General features: G+C 39.6%; 1 protein-coding gene across 1 annotated transcript in view; it reads right to left on the bottom strand.

Moving 5' to 3' along the window:
- Nucleotides 1–3,430: 3,430 nt before the first annotated feature.
- cpxm2 (carboxypeptidase X (M14 family), member 2) overlaps nt 3,431–18,449 on the bottom strand; it is a 28,550-nt gene continuing 13,531 nt past the window's right edge. The window contains exons 5-14 of the mRNA XM_082544264.1: nt 16,796–16,880; nt 15,114–15,264; nt 14,733–14,821; nt 11,583–11,706; nt 11,212–11,408; nt 9,360–9,539; nt 8,349–8,646; nt 7,950–8,089; nt 7,522–7,621; nt 3,431–4,282 (exon numbers count right to left, since the gene is read on the bottom strand). Coding sequence (XP_082400390.1) covers nt 4,026–4,282; nt 7,522–7,621; nt 7,950–8,089; nt 8,349–8,646; nt 9,360–9,539; nt 11,212–11,408; nt 11,583–11,706; nt 14,733–14,821; nt 15,114–15,264; nt 16,796–16,880 — 1,621 coding nt within the window. The 3' untranslated portion in view covers nt 3,431–4,025. The remainder of the gene's footprint in view (nt 4,283–7,521; nt 7,622–7,949; nt 8,090–8,348; nt 8,647–9,359; nt 9,540–11,211; nt 11,409–11,582; nt 11,707–14,732; nt 14,822–15,113; nt 15,265–16,795; nt 16,881–18,449) is intronic.

The raw sequence follows: 18,449 nt of genomic DNA, 5'->3' as shown, positions 1-18,449 counted from the left end.
AGTCTAAGGAGCTTGGAAAGAAAAGCGTCTGGACTTCTTTGAGTTGCTTGAAGATGTTTCACCTCCCATCCGAGAAGCTTCTTCAGTTCTAAGGGTCAAATGGTGGAGAATCCCACATTTAAACCCAGTGGGAGTAACCCCCCAAAGAGGGACAAAGGACCCCCTGATGATCCTCTACCTAATCACATGAGCCAAGGGGTGAAAGCGGGTGTGGGTCAGAATCAGCCAGGGTTTCAGGTGAGCTCATTGTGAAACCTGGCCCCACCCTATCATGTGATTTCCTGAGGTCAGATGGCCCAGGATGTGAGTGGGCGTTAAGGCGTCTGGGAAGGGATCTCAAAACTGGATTATAGATGGCAGACAGCTGGTGTCGTAAACCACCGCCTCTGTTCAAAGATGGTCACTCACAGTGGACGTAAATGGCTTCTTTCACTCCTCTTTCAAACCATCTGTCCTCTCTGTCCAAAATGTGATCGCTGGCATCCTCAAAAGAGTGACCTTTGTCCTTTAGATGCAGATGAAATGCTGAGTCTTGTTCCGTGGAGGTGGCTCTTCTATGTTGTGCCATGCGCTTGTGAAGTGGTTGTTTGGTCTCTCTAATGTAGAGGTCTGGGCATTCCTCACTGCACTGTACAGCATACACCACATTGTTAAGTTTGTGTTTTGGAGTTTGTCTTTTGGGTGAACCAGCTTCTGTCTGAGTGTGTTGCTGGGTCTGAAGTACACTGGAATGTCGTGCTTGGAGAAAACTCTCCTGAGTTTCCTGTGTTTCTTCTTCAGTCACCTTTTTCACTCACTATGTGTTTATACACCTCTCTGCACTTTCCAGCCAATGGGATGGGTAATTTTTATAGTTATTATTAATCTCTGGCTCAGATGGCCACCCCTCCCTGAGCCTGGTTCTGCTGCAGGTTTCCTCCTGTTAAAAGGAGGGTTTTCCTTCCCACTGTCGCCAAAGCCTTTGCTCATAGGATGGAACCTTAGATTTACATCAACGATATACCAGTGAAAATTCAAACCAGTACTTGCAAATTGTACCTATGAAGTGACCTGTGAGTCTATATCCCCCCCCAAAAATGGCATTGAGTATTGTACTATTGGCAGGCTAAAATCAACCTTCTTCTTCTATTTTTATTACTAAATATCTGTAGCAGAAGTAAAACCACTCTGAGTGCTGTACAGTACAAATATACATATACTGTTTAGAAGCCCTGTGGTTTGTTTTAGTGGTTTTAAACTCTCCATCTCCCCATCTGCACATCATATACATCTCTGTTTCATTTGCCATCATATAAATCCACAGAAAATACATCAAATTAACAAGCTCTGTTCTTCTATTCTCCAGTGCTCTGAGATGATGACAGGTTTGCGAACCTCCGTTCAATAATCATTGAAGAACGAGTTAAGAGGCTGAGGTCCTCCTCTAATTGCATGTTGGTCGAACAGAAAGAAGGCTGGTGTTGTTGTCAGAATAATCCAGTGATGTGTAAAAGCCCCAACAGAGTTCTGATAATTAGAGTCTTCCTACCCTGACACTCCTACGATGCACCACTCGCCACTCCAGAAATCAAATTAGATGGTGCTTAAAATTAACCACAGTCGTTACTACTACAGTATGTTATGGGACTGAAATGGAGTTCCATCAGGGAGTTTCAGTCAAAAGGTGGAAGTAAAATGTTTCTCAGTTTGAAAATTAATCATACACATAACCTGCAACATCATAGTGAATCCCTTGTGGCTCAATCAGTTGATAATCTTGCTTGTTTTTTTAGTAGTATTTTAGTATTGATCTGCACTCCCCCTAAATTGCATGTTCGATGGGCTGAATGCTCGCCACTGCTGATGGATTCGGGGGTAGGTGTTTGCCTGTCAGTATGTGTTAGCACTCTGCTGGAAGGATTATCTTCTATTGCCCAGTGGAGACAAAATCCAACTCATATTGCCTTGGCAGGAATCAGTGTCTAAAAAGGGAATTTAACAGAGGTGTCTTTACTTACTTACATATATTTATAGAATCACTGGTATATGTTGTCAATAATCTCAAAGAAGCAATGACATAGTACAGTAGTTGCAGCAGAAATAAAATGCCTGGTACATCCAAAAGGGTTTTGTCTTTCATCTAATTTTTCCTTTCATGATTTCTGTATAGGGTTGAACTTTTATATGACTTCATAATGATAAGGTTTTAACTTATGCATGTTTTATGGCATGATCGCTTTGGGTGACAGGTAGCTGTCATCAAGCTGTCACCTGTCTTCAAGCATCAAAGTTATTTGAGTCACTGAACTGGGCCTTCTGACCGTTCTTGTGATGCTGCTCACATCTGAAGACTTTTTAATGTATTTTTAAGTTTTTTAATTAAATTATCTGACAAGCAGTTTTTTTTACTGGCACATATCCATGCTACAGTATTGTTTGGCCTGTTTTAGCAACTTCATACTGTAATAATATATCCTGATAGTTGAGAATTTATCAAGCTGAACTACTTTAGAAACTAAAGTGATACACTGTTTTCATAAGCTATTATAGTGGATATATTATGTCTGATTTATCCACATATCATTATGTGCATACATGCTAAACGTGGTTAATTTTAGCCCACTGCTAAGTTGTTGCTAGGCAGCATGATGACATCATAATATCAGATATAGATAAGAACCTTCAGGTGCTTAAGATGAACCTGTGTGTCAAGTTTGGTTGCTCGGCTCCTGATCTCTAGAGAGAGTTCACCACACAGACAGACACAGATTTTGTGTATTATAGAAGATTTTAGTAGTAATAAGCATGTAGAGATCATGGATCACCCATGCCCTTTCCAAGCTATGTGACCACTTCTGGCAAGATGGCAGTAATCAGTCGTGATGATTTTATGGTTTATAATGATTGCTGTGAAATTTTAATTTCTTATAACAAATACTTAGATATATATGTACAAAAAATTACATTTTTGCGTTTCTAATACCTCTTTGAATGTTTTAAACGTCACCTGAACCCCCCCACCCCCCACCTAGGGCAATGTGCATATTTTTGTAAATGAAAGAATTCATCTGTTTAGCCCAATTACTTTCCCTTATTTCTAATTATAGAATCATCTGGGTACTCCAGTAGGTTCTATTTGTATTAGACTATATTGATATTTTTGTTTTTGTGGTAGAGTCTGCTCAGCATGAAAATTGAATAAAAACAGCATTTTCTTAATTTCTGTTTCTATATGTAAGAAATTGTCTCTAGTTTTTTTGGATATGTCTCTCCAAACTTACAGATTCTGATATGTAACTATTTTCAGGATGTCTCATGCAAATTATTAGAAGCTTAAAGTTTTATACATGTGGTGACAGGCATAGTGACTAGCAAAAATCTGTATTAAAAAGATGTTACACAGTTTGGCTTCCTGAGTTGAATTCACACACAACATAATCAGCTGAACGAGTTCACTTTGTGCAAAACACAGCTTTTATTTTAATAACTAAAAGAAAAGTGTATAAAACAGAATCAATGACAAAGGTCACTAAGTCCACAAGCTTTTTAAGGACTCAACATTATACAGCTGTTGGTAATAAAGCTTTTGTAACTGTTTATATAACTGTGTTACATAAGTTATTAAGTATGTGCATAATGACATTCATGGTAGTTCCTCACAGTGGCTTAAATTTCTATAGTCATTTATTAAAGAAAAAATAGCTCTAATATGATGACAATCTCTTATCTGCTGTTATAGCTAATGCCACAAGATTTGCCCTATTAACAAACTTGACCTTCCACCAAATGAAAAGCATAAATGTTTCCCGTTGAGATGAGAGAAAAGTTGATGATGACAGTGAGTGCAAAGAAGCTCTAACCAAACAAGAAATCAAATAGAGTGCCCCGTTTAAATTAATCCACATTTTTAGTCTCAAAACACTAATTCCACTGACAGCACTCAGAAGGAATCTGACACAGATCCAAACCCAGGCTTGGCTTTCACCGCAGTCTGATCAGAGCAGATGTTTGTTTTTAATTCTTCCTCCAGCTACCTCATACGGTCATTATGTTCCCAGACGTCTCCTTCTGGACCCCCGGGCCGCAAGCTGCCTCATGGGCAATTTGATGGGTTGCTTTTTGAATTTTTCCATTATTTCTTTAATTCGTGACATGTTGGTGCGGCCAATGGTGAAGTCGCAACGGGTGGCACCCATCTCATAGCCCACCTCACACTTCTTGCTCAGGAGGCTGTATCCCTCAGCCCTCGCTGTTACTCTGTACTCCCCTGGGTTCAGCAGGCGCCAGTAATCACCGTCAGCAGCTGAAGACACAAACACTGAAAATTAACTTTGTTCGTAGGAAAGTGCTGTAGCTGTCATGGCTATCACTGAGTAAAGAGGTGAGCAGATTTTAGAAATACTAAGCACTTAGTGCTATCAAAATTAATATGTTAGCATCTGTGATTAAATGAATAACTTTCAGATAGTGTTCATTTGTTGTTTTTAGGCTTCCCACTTCTTTCATCCTTCATTTCTCCAGCTTCATCAAGTTTTTTAAGGACACACTGCATACAGTACTGTGACAGGTTTCTAGGTAATAACTCTTCGGGAATCACCTTGTTGGCACCAAAAGACTTTTTTCATGTCTGTAAAACTGTGTTATCGTTGGCATTTTTTGGCATATTCAACAAAATAAATAGCAACACATTTTGTTTTTAGTTTTTTTTGACAGACTGGTAGAGTATCAAAGTGTCTAAAGATACAAGTTCCTTTTCTTCCCTTTGCTAAATTGTTTAAGTGCAGACACAACACTGGTTCATCCCTTGAGTTAGGTAACTTTTTAAACTTGAATGAGTCACAGGTCAGTGTTAGGTGGCTTAACAAACAATGCAACACCATCCATCCATCAATTTTCTTCCACTTATCCAATTAAGTGTTACGGGAAGCTGGAGGCGATTCCAGCTGCCATAGGGCGAGAAGCAGGGTTCACCTTGGACAGGTTGCCAGTCTATCACAGGGCTAACACAGGAAACGATTCACACCTATGGGCAACTTAGAATCACCAGTTAATTTAACCTTACAAATTGCATGTTGTTGGACTCTAGGAGGAGGCCAGAGTACCTAGAGCAAACCTTGGGGGGAGAACATGGAGAAATCACACAGAAAGGTCTCAGTCCAGCCAGAATTTTAAAAAGCAAAACAAACAAACAAAAAAAAAAAAAGAAAAAAAAGAAGAAAACAGGTTCCTCTGAAAATGGTTGGCTATAAGGACTGTATGGAAAATGAGTGAAAAAGCATGTTCATAGAAAAACCTTCTGAAATGTTCTGAAAGCCTGAAAAACTACCATTAAAAACCACCTAAAAGTTATCCTTGGAAACAAAATATAAAGAAATGACAGGTGGCTCAAGACTTGCACAGTACTGTATATGTCAAAAAAAAAAGGAACATATGTCCATTTTAAGATTCTATAGAAAACTTTGTTCTCTTCAATGTTTTGCTTAATTTTACCTTAATTATTACTTAATTATGAGAAAAACATGCAATTATGACCTTTAATTAATGGAAATAGTGCAATTAATTAGCTACTTTTTATCAGTTGACAGGACTTTGATGTGCTTGTGCATACTTGCCATACAGCCAAATTATTATTCCCTTCAGTTATACTGTTGGCCAACCAGTTTCTTTTCTCTTTTTCAAAAGTATGATGAGCACATTGATCAGAAGTAGTAAATTAGCTAATAACATCTTAATGGCTTGAGAAAAATATGCACCGACTCAGCAGTTCATCATAGAAGCTGACACCTAATGAATTTTAGTCTTTTAGATCCAGAGTTTTGTAATGCCCTTTGCATCTTTAGGCTTCACTTTTCTAATCCAGTGACTACGTCCATCTTTAATATACAGGCCATGATATAAAGCTGAAGCATAAATTATGGTGAAATTGATTTCTATAGTCTTGGCACAGCCACGAGTAAGAAATTTTACTATATGTGATGCACCCTTAAGTGTTTTACATATTATGGACTGTGAAAACACATTAAAGCACACTATTTTTGCCACAGTTGCAAAATGCAAATTCTGTCCTAGAAATCTGAATTTGAACAGCCCAGTAAGCAGTCATTTGATGCCTAAAATAAATGTTGGCGAGTTCTGTGTGTTCTACTTTTGACGAGGTAGGTGTTGTATAAAAGTAGAAAGAAGCTCTTTTAAAAGGAGCTCTGCTTTGTCGTGTTGGATTTTCTTGGTCTCTCTGTGCCAAATACTGCCTTTACGTGACCTCAGTACACCAGTGCGCCTATGGAATATTTTCAGCCTTTGACTCACTCACAAAAACGACAGTGTTGCGTCCCTCCTGCCATCCAAACACCCACCTGACGCGTCTGAACAACCACTGAGACAAATGAAATATGAAGGCAGGTCTGGTTCTGCTGCTGTCAGTCCAAATAGTTACACAACAGCATCCATGCTCATATTACTAGATGGAAGAAGAGAACTGAATTGTTTTCTGAAGTCACTGCATGAAAAATGCAATGGAACTAGAGCGTATTTCCATTATCTATTGGATATCAGTGTATCAGCAGTACCAAAGCTTTCTGTCATGTCTTCTTGGTGACTACAGCTGTTTCATCTTGATAAGAGAGAAACCGCCTTGCAAACGCCTGTTTCTAAAGGTCCATAAAGTTCCAAAGGAAATTCAAAGCAGCTGAAAAGGTACAGTCATCAAAGTAAATACCCTCACATCTTTCCTCTCTGAGAATCCTAAGAGGAAGCGCTGACTTAAACTTAGTTCCAGGAATAATAATGGCCAATGTCCTTTTGAACATTTGATTTCATGCTCTAAGTACAAAGCTTGGAAAGCTGCATTTTTTAGGCATCAGAATAGATTGCCTTGAGGACTCACACTTGATTGTTAAATTCGGAGCAGGAGGCCTCGGCAGCACAGGCTATGACTGTGAATTGAGTCAGAGCTCCGCTAAAATACATAACCTGCTTTTGTTTGTGCCTTTTATCCCGTCTTATACCGAAATACCAACTCGTTGCAAGAATGATTCATTTCTGAGGAATAAGCTGGACTGTGGAGACAGTTGAGTCAGAGCGCCCCGAGGCAGCTTCTTCTGCTTTGATTGCAAAATCTGAGCTTACTCGCAAAAAATTTCAGATGAATGCAAAAACGCTGCTGCAAAACAGACGCTGACAGCTACCCAGGTCCAGACAATTGGAAGGGGGGGGTTTCCTGTAAATATGTTTACTTTGTACTGGCTTACTAGCTCAAACCATTAACCGTTAATGACTCAGAGTACAAACAGAGATCAACAGTTAGTAGCTACTGCTATTGCATGAGCTAATGGGGATCTCAAAAAACTAAAACTAAGAAATGGCCTTTCATTTAGATGTCAAGCACACACATATAAAGTGGCAGACAAATAAAAAATAAACACACAGCTCACAGGCAACTTTGCAGCACCAGTCACAAGGACAATATTTTTCCATGTTTACACACATACAGAGGATAGACCGCACTGTCACAGTAATAAGAATCAGGTAAAAGCAGCATGATACCTGTACGAATGTCATGGTTGATGCCCTCCACAGAGATGATGGCATTAGCTATTCCACGACCTTGGTGGTCCTTGACTACACCTTTGATCCCACGGTGCACCTGTACGTGGAAGCATGGCACATGTCATCGTGTGTGGTTTAATGATGTGAAGTGTACCGTATGTTGACAGTTAAGGATTCTATAATATAGTTCCTCCTCATGTAGCACCGATATTCAAATAACAGCTAGCTAAACCTATATTTGACAACAGCATTAATTTAGTATAAAACAGTTATGGTATTGATATAACATTAGTAAATTAAAACCATGTACATTATAAAAAAAGCTCTAAAATATTTAAAACACTCATGTTTAAGTGCCTTTATTGGTTATTTGTTAATTTTTTTATGTACATGTGTGAAATTTAGGGGCTCCTTTGCCTCTGTACCTGCTCCATGAATACAAGAAGAGACTCGCGATTGTTCTCCCACTCCTCAGGCAGGTCACTCTCATGAGGAAATTTGTCACAACCCACATACATCGACAGCTCAAAGCAATTTGTGTGCAGATAGCTGAAATCATTCATACCTGCCAAGAAAAAGAGACAGCAGAAGCCGGTCAGGATTTAGTTCACTTACTGGCCAGATCTGTGAAATTAAAAGTGGGCTTAAAAAAGCCTTTCATTATTATTTGTTTGTCTGTGAATTATTACATAATGCTTTGGCTAAAACCTAGAAGCTCTGAAAGCAGAAGTTTTCCAAATATGCAGATATATGCTAACAAAAAGCTACAGCTCAAAGGCTCAGAGCTGAGCAGAGAAATCCACCCTCCAGATATGGACACTAACTGCCGGCTGCAGTGTGCCAGGATGCGCCGTTGATGGTGCCATCCTCCTTGGCAAAATCTTGTGTGTGGCAGACCCGTCGGTTGGCATCAGTCATCAGACGGTGGGTGGACGCGTAGGAGAAGGCCAGCCAGCGGAAGATGTGGTCATCTGGTGTCGAGGTTTGCTCCCTGACCACCCCTTGGGAGCGAGTTCTGTCATACGGGAAGGTCACCACAAGCTCCCCACCCTGGAGGTTACCACCCAGAACGAAGGGCATCTTCTCCATCCATGCTATCAGAGCTCGTGTCTCCAAGGCAACCTACAGGCGGGAGGGGATACAGGAAAGGGAATGATAATGTACTTCATGCAATCGTCTCGGCACAGTCACTAAATAAACTCACTCATGCTGAAAACAATTTGCTGCAATGTGCTGTCAAGAGGGAGTAATAACAATATTTAAATGTTAAAATACTGCAGTAGAATTTTAGTAAAATCCACTTTAAAAAGTGGACAAATATTCATCAAGAGGCAGGAAATTGATAAAATTGCCCCTGCTGTTCAGGCTCACGTAACCCCTTTTATCTCCAAGCACAGGCTGAACCAGTTAGCCAGGCAGGCAAGGATAGTTTTCACAGCTTTGTGAGCACAGATGGGGATCCCAGCTCTACAGCTGCAGCAGCTATTCTGGAGGCTTTGTATGACTCACTCGGGGCTCTCACCAACGTCAAAACACTCGTGAGGATGAGCTTTAAATAGATTGCTGGGTATATTTTAGCTCACAGCCCCTTTGTCGTCACACAGCGAATGCATCCGCTTCTCCCAAAATAGACAGCACTGATATGCCCCCGTGAAATGTTTACCCTTTTCAAAAGACTGATAATCTTCTCTATGAAATTTGTTTGTTACGCTTCTAGGGAGTCCAAGACAAAAATACAGTGTCAGAATTTGTCACCTGAGGGAAAAGTCACTGGAAACCAAATGGCAATCACAATTTAAAAGACAGACTATGACGGGGAAGATTTACTGACTTACTGAGGCATTTGTGGACTGGTACCAATCTGGGATGGCGATATGGTGGTTGAACATTTTACGAGGAGCCCACTTCTTTGCCTCAACTGCCCACAGAATAGCATTAAGATCAGGAAAGTTATGGTGAATGTCGATTCCATCGTTGCTCCATCGACCCAGAGACCAGCCGATGAGCTCGGAGCCCTGCGTAAAACAAAAGAAAACCACAATATTTGGAAAATTCAAAGACAGTGGGAACACAAATCTATGATCACAGATGGAATTCTGTCAGCGGCGGAGGTGGGAAGTGTGGAGTTATCATTAAGAGGCTTAGCAGAGGTATCAAGCCAGGCACAGGAGGGGCAGGGGTTGCAGAGACTGATCAAAAAATCCTGTGGTCCATCCGCACAGTTTGCCAAACAAACAACATGCTGTCGAGTGGAAGGTCATCACCTGCAAGCAAAAAGGGCTTAAAGCTGCTTTAAGTGTTTTGTTTTGTTTTTTTATCACTGCAACACAGTTTAAAGCATCCTTAATAAAAATTTATGGAAGATATCTGTCCCTCCCTACCTTCTTGCATGCCAAAACAGCATTTTGGGGCAAAGTCGCCATGCTTTTATTTGACTGATGATCCATGCAGCTTTAAACCCATCAAAATTAAAGTTAGTGGTCTTGTTTGCCAAAATATCTGATCAGAACTGGTGGCTGCCGAGTGCCATGGCAACTCATTTTTATTTGACAATATAAAGCCTAAATTTTTAATCTGTGTTCCGAGCTTGGTTAACCCATTTGTTACATCTTTCTTTTTGATCATTGCTTGTTTGGGAGTGGACACTGATAGTGTTTGCTGAAACTAATTGGCTATGGTTTGATGAGACTTGGGGCTAGCAGGAGCCAACTCAAACTTAAAGGGTATGTAGAGCCACAGGACCAAATGCTAAGTTGAGATGCAGAGCTGAGCATTTAGTTTAAATGAATGCAGCAGTTTTCATGTTACATAAGACTTTTATACACTGAACAAAAGAAACTGTGATCCAAGAAACTATTTTTAAAAAGTCAAGTATGAAAAAAGCACTAAAACTTTATAATACAGCCCACAACTAAGGGCATAATCCCCTATAATTAAATGCCATGTCAACATATTTTATTTGAAATTATAATGTAATTATATTTATCTACAAATACCTAAAGGTAGGTACACTAGAATAAGGGGGTAAAAAGTCTAATTTTTACAGGAAACAAAGAAATAATTGTAATGTAAGTAATTGTAAGTAATCGTAGGGCTTTTGCAACTGTTGTTGCAATTTGGCTTTATATAAATACCATAAAAAGCTTTAATCCATGGCTCCACAGTGTAGTAGTCATTCACCTAACAAGCTAAAGTTTCCTTGTTTTCCTGGGAGGAGACACAAATCCCTTTGGGATTGCATCAGAAAGGGCAGCTGGCGTAAAAAAAAATCTGTCAAATCAAACATACACAGCTACCTGCTGTGCCAACCCTGGTGAATAAGTGAGCTACCAAAAGTAGCTTCTTCTTAAAAAAAAACTTTAATCACTTTAATCAGTCAGGAAAACAATAACTTTTAAAAAAACTGGCTTGCCTGCTGCCTTTATATAAGCGTCACAGGGTTCAGTAGCTTCATCTCTTTTAACTTTGCATGTACTGAAGTAAAACATGACCCTGAAACTGGTTGTTAGCTTTTGTGAAAAGTGTGTTACAGTATGCGCTCACATTGAATGATGTACAGAAAACGAACAAACTAATTTTCCAGCACCACATGCACTTTTATTAGGAGGAGACCAAGCAGAGAGATGCTGCTTTCACCAGAGGCCAGATCGTGGTAGGAGGTCACAAATGGCTGTCTTGCAGACCTACCACTTCAAAGGCTTTCTCGTACCCATCAGGGTTGACAGATGGCAGTAGATGGATTCTAGTCTCTTCCACCAGGTGACGTATCCGCTGGTTGCCAGATAGGTACTCCAGGCACATGAACTGCATCAGCAGAAGGAGCAGTTCTCGTCCCAACACCTCATTACCATGCAATCCTGCCGTGTAACGAAACTCTGGTTCGCCTAATCAACAGTTTCACATTAAGGGAGAGATGGAGAGAGAGAACAGATGGAAATTTATAGAGCCATCACTACAACTGTAGAAAGAAAATAACTCTTAGGAACACTGTGTGTCTTTGATGTTCCTTTTTTCTGCATTATATTCAGCAATCATAATCCACTTACTTAACTACTCACCAACTTCATGTTCTCCCGGATTGTCAGAGATCTCGATCGCATACAATTTGAGGCCACTCTGACTTTTTCCTATGTTATAGATCCGGGTTATGTTGGGACACATTTCATTAACCACCTTCATAAGCTGTGGAAAGCAAATAATGAGGCATTAGCTACTGATACTCTATATAAAATCTGACCTAAATCTGAGAGCTAATATCTACTGCAGAACTCACATTATCTTTGGGGCTCCGAAAAACTACTTTCAGAGGTACAAGAGATCAAAAAATACATTTATTTAAACAGCTAGGTGGAATTTTTGTGGTATTTACAGCTGAGATACAAAATTTTCAAAGTCACAGAAGTGCTCAGAGGGACAGAAAATCACGGCACATCAGTCATTTCATGACAAGACAACAGCTGTCATCTTCTGAAAGCTGCCCAACAAGCGAGCAAATCGACCTTGAGTTGAGATTGTTTTGACAACTGCTGTTTTCAAGATAATGAGCAAACTGTTAGGCTCATCATATGCACTAGTTTAAAGTTTCACATTTTTTAATCAGAAAATGGTGACGAGTGGGTTTGGTCACAAATTTGTCTGATTCTTCACAATTGTCTGAGGAAACAGATAAAGCTTGTTTTGAGTTGCATGGATTATGTTGTATATCATCAATCAATCAATCAATCAATCAATCAATCAATCAATCAATTAATCTTTATTTATAAAGCACTTTTCATACAAAAAATGTAGCACAAAGTGCTTTACATGGTTAAAAGCAGCCCACCCCGCCCTCCAACTCACTCCCCACACTCTCATTAACATAAACGATGTGAATACACACATCCCCCCCCCCTCCACACACACACACACGCACACTTAAAGAGTAAAATTGGGCTTGGTACGCATGAGCCAAGTGAGGAAACACTATCACAGGGAGCCGTCTGCACCGGGAGCCGGTCACAGATCGCAGCCTCCAGGCTGGGCACACAGCAGGAGGGAGGGATCACAGCCCCGGTGCAGAGAGCGCCCTCTGAGGAAACACTGGAGATATGACACAATAGGATATATACAGGGTAAAAAGATGAAATAAATAAGAATGGGATACAATATAAAGTAAGAAGATAAAAAATGAATAAGAATAAAATCAATCATAACTGCAAATGCCTCCTACATGTTGTAACCTGGCATGCACCTCATTGGAAATTTCACATCTGCATGCCAGGTTACAGACTATAAAGATCCATCACTTAAATCTAAATCAATAGTTACACTAAGTTTCTTAAATGTCCACTGAGAGCTGGCATCCAGAAGTGAGTTAATCTGCATACGTTTGCTTAAAATATTCAAATTTAATGATTAAATTAACAAATTAGCACATATTAAAAATATATATTTTTGGTTTAGACAAAGTTTAAGCAAAGTGATGCCTTGGCTGTTCGCAAGAGGTCACCTTAGCTAATTCACTGAACTGGGTCTCTCTACCTTGTTTGTGTTATTAGTGCCCTTTGGAGCAATTGTGATTAGTTTGAGTTTTATTGCTAACAACTTGTTCAAGAGCACTAATTCAATCTATCTATCTATCTTAATAATGGCATTGCTTAGTTGTAAGAACATGTGCACATATCCTTAAAATATAAAAATAAATGACACTCCAGAAACACATTCTCCAGTGCTGTGTTAAAGCCCTTATTTGATAACACTGCAGCCAGTGTGAGGGGCTTTGCAGCAGCAGTCAAGGCAATTATGAAGCCTGCAAGAAAGGCCCATTGAATGTCCCCCACAGAGGCAGATTAAAATAGAAATAATTATTGTATACTCCTCTTTGTAAGAGTGGTGACACAAAGAAAATGTGCAGTTGGAGAAAGACTAACTAGCTGTTAAGTAAAGAAACCCCAGTAATGTCAGACATTTGTGTGTGCTAGCTCTTTCAGCTGCAGCAGAAGTTATTAGCCGGTCATGGGGTTTAAATCAGGTCTGTGTTTAACGTAACTTCTCATGTAAATCATTAAACAAACGTCTGCTTTTTATTGATAGAAATATAGGATCCTAAGTCTCAGCTCAATAAAGCACAGCATGCCCTTGATAAATAAACCTGGGCTGTTATTTACCATGATCACTGGGGGACAATCTGCCTTAGAAGAAGGAATCTTTTGCCCACTTCTCTGTAATTTTTTCTTACGGAAACATAATAAAACAGAACACAGCGCATGCTATATGCTTAAACTTTCTACTTACGCTAAAGCTGTTATCAAAGAGAAGCATCTCTGCCACCGTGTTCTCGGGCAATATTAATTTAGAGCGTGAAAAGTGCTCTTTCCTCACCATTTATAATGTCTTTTCACTGTCTGTGTTTGGCAATATCAGTAATCCCAAGGGCGCTGTATTATAATCAGCCGTGGTTTACAGAAAGGACAGTCCTTGAGCATCATAACGGATATCTTGTTCATTCCCTTCATTGGACACGTGCTTTATTCGGGAAGCCGCAAAGGGCTATTTCCAATTTAAAGTTCTGGCACAGCAGTATTTAAACAGCAACAGATGAAGGGGAGATATGGTACATACAAGAAGAAGCAAAATGCCAGGGGTGCAAGAGCCCTACAAAAGGAGTTTTAAAAATAGCCTTTCTTTATGGAGGCCTATTGGTGCTTGAACTTCCTGTGTGAGACATGTTAGCTTTAAAAGAAAAGAAAGCAAAGAAAAGCAGAAACTTTGATATTTCTATAATATAATTTCAGGCACTCACAGCAGCTTTCTAAAGACTCATACATAGCAGTCTGAGTGTGTTAAAGAGCAGTTCAGAGCACCTGTAGTCGAATGTTTGACACATAGAACTGCTACATTAGAGACAATTACAATTCACAGTCACCCTGGCAGAGTGTACGCAGTGACAAATACAGCTGTCCTCCTTCTCAGTACAAACTAGGCTTCTGCTCTTGACAACTATATGAATAAGTAATGTCACAAGCAGAGATGCTTTATGAATTTTTATGTGGCTGGCACTGTTCGCTTCATTTGTTACACTTGTACACTTTGTTCTTGCAAAGGACACAACTTGTCTAGTGTTGGCTCGAAGTTATACGCCATTTTTGTTGCTTCACGCTCTGGTCTGAATAAGAAATAGGTTGAGTCTTTTCTCTTTTTTTACTACTGGTCTGCTTACTGTAACTCACCTGCCTCATTTCTTTGTAGCTGTGATGTCTGAAGTCCAAGTCATCTGTTGTTATGACTTCATTGCGTCTGTGATAATAATTATTTGGATCTGGAATCAGAAGACATACAGTTACTGGTTTTTAAAGATTAAAAAGCTTCAGAAAGATTTAAAATTTGCTCTCTTGGTTTCAGTTTAGGTTTAGCCTGTGCAAAATGAAAACATTTTCTTTCTTGTCTTGTCCTGTCTTTTGCACCAACAGTGTCATGATTACTGTGGATAATCTCTGCAGATAGAAAACCTTTAACTGGGAAAAGCAAAAGTAAATGCATAAAAGCAAAATCTTCCCTGCGAGAAAAATTAAGGACTAATTGTATCTGCTTTGTCCATACAAACCCGTCACCTGGCATAGGACAACCAAGGATCTCCACTCGCATACAGATGCTGCCCCTGGTAAACCAAGAGCGAGGGTTAATTCGAATGTATCGACTGACCACAGGTTCTGGGAAGATGTTCCGGACTGGGATCTCTTTTTCCCTGTTGCCCTTGAATATCTACTGAGACAAAAAGATAGACTTACATAAAATAAATGCTAAAGAGGCTTTTAAAATATATATAAAAACAACCAAAATATTATAAATATAAATACTTATTAAAAGAAAAAAGAGGTTGTACAGTTAGAACCTGAAAAGACCAACGAAAAATATAAAAACACACATAAATGCACCTGTACAATGTCATGAGACTTTGATACCACTGGGAGTTTATTGTAAATTTTAACACCCACGGTTGGAGCTGTCATCCGCACCTTTTGGCATTTTGAAAGACCAACAGAACAGTTTGGCATTTGGCTCAAAAGGTGGATGAGAGGGAGGCTTGTAGCAGACATTAAATTACCATAGGGATATTATCTCCCACACTGATGACATCACCAGCCAAGGGAGTGCACAGTTACACCAAAATTTAATTAACTGGGATGTGAACCACAGAGGGAGCAATGAGGATATGATTTTCCACAAAAATATTAACTTGATCCGATTTGCATGTGCAGAAGAGATTATTAATCTTTCCTTTTTTCTTTCTTGCTTTCTTTCTTTCAGCTGTATTTGGTTTCTGTCTATTCAGTTACATAAACTGCAGAAGTGTTAAGTGGGGAGAAAGATCCATCTCTGACAATGAGCCAGGATGAAGTTCCTATCTGCTTCAGCATCCGCACTGTTTTTCTATTGCACTTCAGCTAAGCTAAGAAATAACCAGGCGTCTAAATCTCTCTGTGTAATTACTCTGTAGCCTTTTTTAAAAAATGGTTCCATCCAACCATGGACACGGAAAACAAGAATCCTTATTAAGCTATGGTTAATAGGAATATTAACAGTATAAGTATTTTTCAGTATGATACATATGTCAGAAGACTTTAAATACACAATACTGTATGAAAGTCTTGAGTGGAAAAACAGTATAAGAGTTTTTGCAATTCTAACGAGCTTGAAAGTCAATATTTGGTTGGATAGTGGCTGATTGATTTCATTGTATGTTTTTCTATGCAAGTATGTTTTAGTGCATTGGAGTGTGTTTGGCATCATTGTTGTGCTGAAAAACAAAGCTGTTGCCATTCAGATGCTGTCCACATGGTATTGCATGTTGGATCGAAATCTAATCTAATGAATCATAATTCTGTGAAATTTGAAGATCGCCAATACAGCTGACTGAGATACAGCTCTAAACAAGTCTCCATCGTCTTTTATAGATGGAGTAGACACTCACTGTTGTAGCTCTCTCCTGACCACAAATTGGATTTGTCACTCCAGAAGTCCTGTTGCCACTGATTTTCAGTCCTGTTTTTGCGTAATTAGAAATACCTCAGCCTTTTATCCCCGTTTCCCTTCTTTAAGAATGACTTATTCACAGAAAATCTTCCACTGAGCCCATTTCTAATAAAAAGCAGATGTATCAGCTGAAAGGCCAGATGCAAAAAAGAAATTCAGAAAAGCCTGAAAAACCTCAGAAGAAAGTCTGGCTCCTTGTCCAAAATATAAAGAAATGAGGGGTGGATAAAGCACTTTAAATGTCTAGATTGTTACTCACCAAGTCTTCTGAGCCATTGTTCAGTGTTATCCAGGTATGGCTGTCATTGCTAAACATGACCTTGTACGAGGTGACCCAATCACTCCTGTTAAAAATTATAAGAATAAGGGAGAAATGTCATTTGAGGCAGTGCATTAGAAAACTGCACTGCAACTATGAAATCAAGATTTTTTGTAGAGTATTAATCATGTTGAATAAAAGGAGCATTCAGGCCTAGACCAAGCAGTGTGCCAGATTCACTGGGGGTCTAGTGGGAAACACTCAATTATAATATCAGGCTTAAGAAGTTATCTTATTTAGATGGGTTCTGTGCTCTGAAAACCTTCTGTCTTTTAGTCATTTTAATCTATTTTCCAGGCTTTTCCAGGCATCACTTGAGCTCTATTAATCTCCTTAAAGACTAAATGTCATGATTCGTTGTGTGGCAGGCAGGAGAAGGACCCAAGATGCAGACTCACAGACACGGGGATAAACTTAAAGATCACAGTTTTAATGCTGGCTTAAAGGTGAAACACAAAACAGTACTGAACTAAACTGGAAAAACTAAACATGAGCTGTACCAGGAACCACGGGGAGAATAACACACAACATGAGGGAGAACGCGACGCCGAACAGAGGAAGACGCAGACAGAAATACACAGAGGGTTAACGAGGAAAGTGGGAACACACGGGGAACACAGCTGACACAGATAACCATAACGAGACAGGGCGGGGTGAACATAACACTGACGGGAGACGGGCAGAGTCAAACAGGAAGTACACAGAGGTTCAGACAGGAGGAGAGAGCACGGGGAGAACACAGACATAACAGGCTGGGGAAAACATGGAATAAAACACGAAAGGGGACAAGGGCTCATGAATACATAGAGGGGCACACAGGGGGTGAGAGTCACAAAGGGAAAGCACACAGGGAACAACATAACAGGGCAACTCAGGAAACAGAACCTAAACAGGGAACTAAATACAAAAATACAAGAGAACTAAGAATACTGGGCCAACACGGCCCAGGACCATGACACTAAAATCTATTAGTGCACTCTTGTAACTTGCTCACGCTGTTTAATCCATCACAGTGAGCATCAAATCTGTAAGACTGAGGACAATATGCATCAATCCTTCCTAGAGTTACACCATACGAACTTTTAAAACCAGGCCTCGACGGCATTATCATAGAACAATCGGGGCCATTACACAATTTTTCTTTAGGGAGATGTTGGTGGGCTACGTTGCACATTTGAAACTCACCATGTTGACTGTTACATAGGCAGACTCCTGCAATTAAACATAAACATACTGAAAAATAAATGGTGAACTGAAAAAACTCAGTTATACATATTTCTATACAAACTAAAATAAACTAAACAGAAAGAAATGTAAAAAATAAAAAAGAGGAATTTTATAAATATGAGAACAGAGGAGAAGTAATTAATGAAGTGTGCAAATATACCAGCCATGTCCTTTAGAGGTACTTTATGTTGAACACAGACAGGTGAGACATCACTCAGTACAATGCCTTTTAAATATGCCTATATAAAGAACTCACAGATGGCTTAATGTCCCATAACACCAGACACACCTCTAACCAAAGTCTGCAGTATGTAGGTTGGCAGTAACTCCCTTGTGCCTCCTATGCTTCTGGATAAAGACATCAGTG

Source organism: Aulonocara stuartgranti, assembly GCF_965226115.1.
Source record: "Aulonocara stuartgranti genome assembly, chromosome: 8".
Classification (NCBI taxonomy): domain Eukaryota; kingdom Metazoa; phylum Chordata; class Actinopteri; order Cichliformes; family Cichlidae; genus Aulonocara; species Aulonocara stuartgranti.
This window is presented reverse-complemented; position numbering and strand designations above follow the sequence as displayed.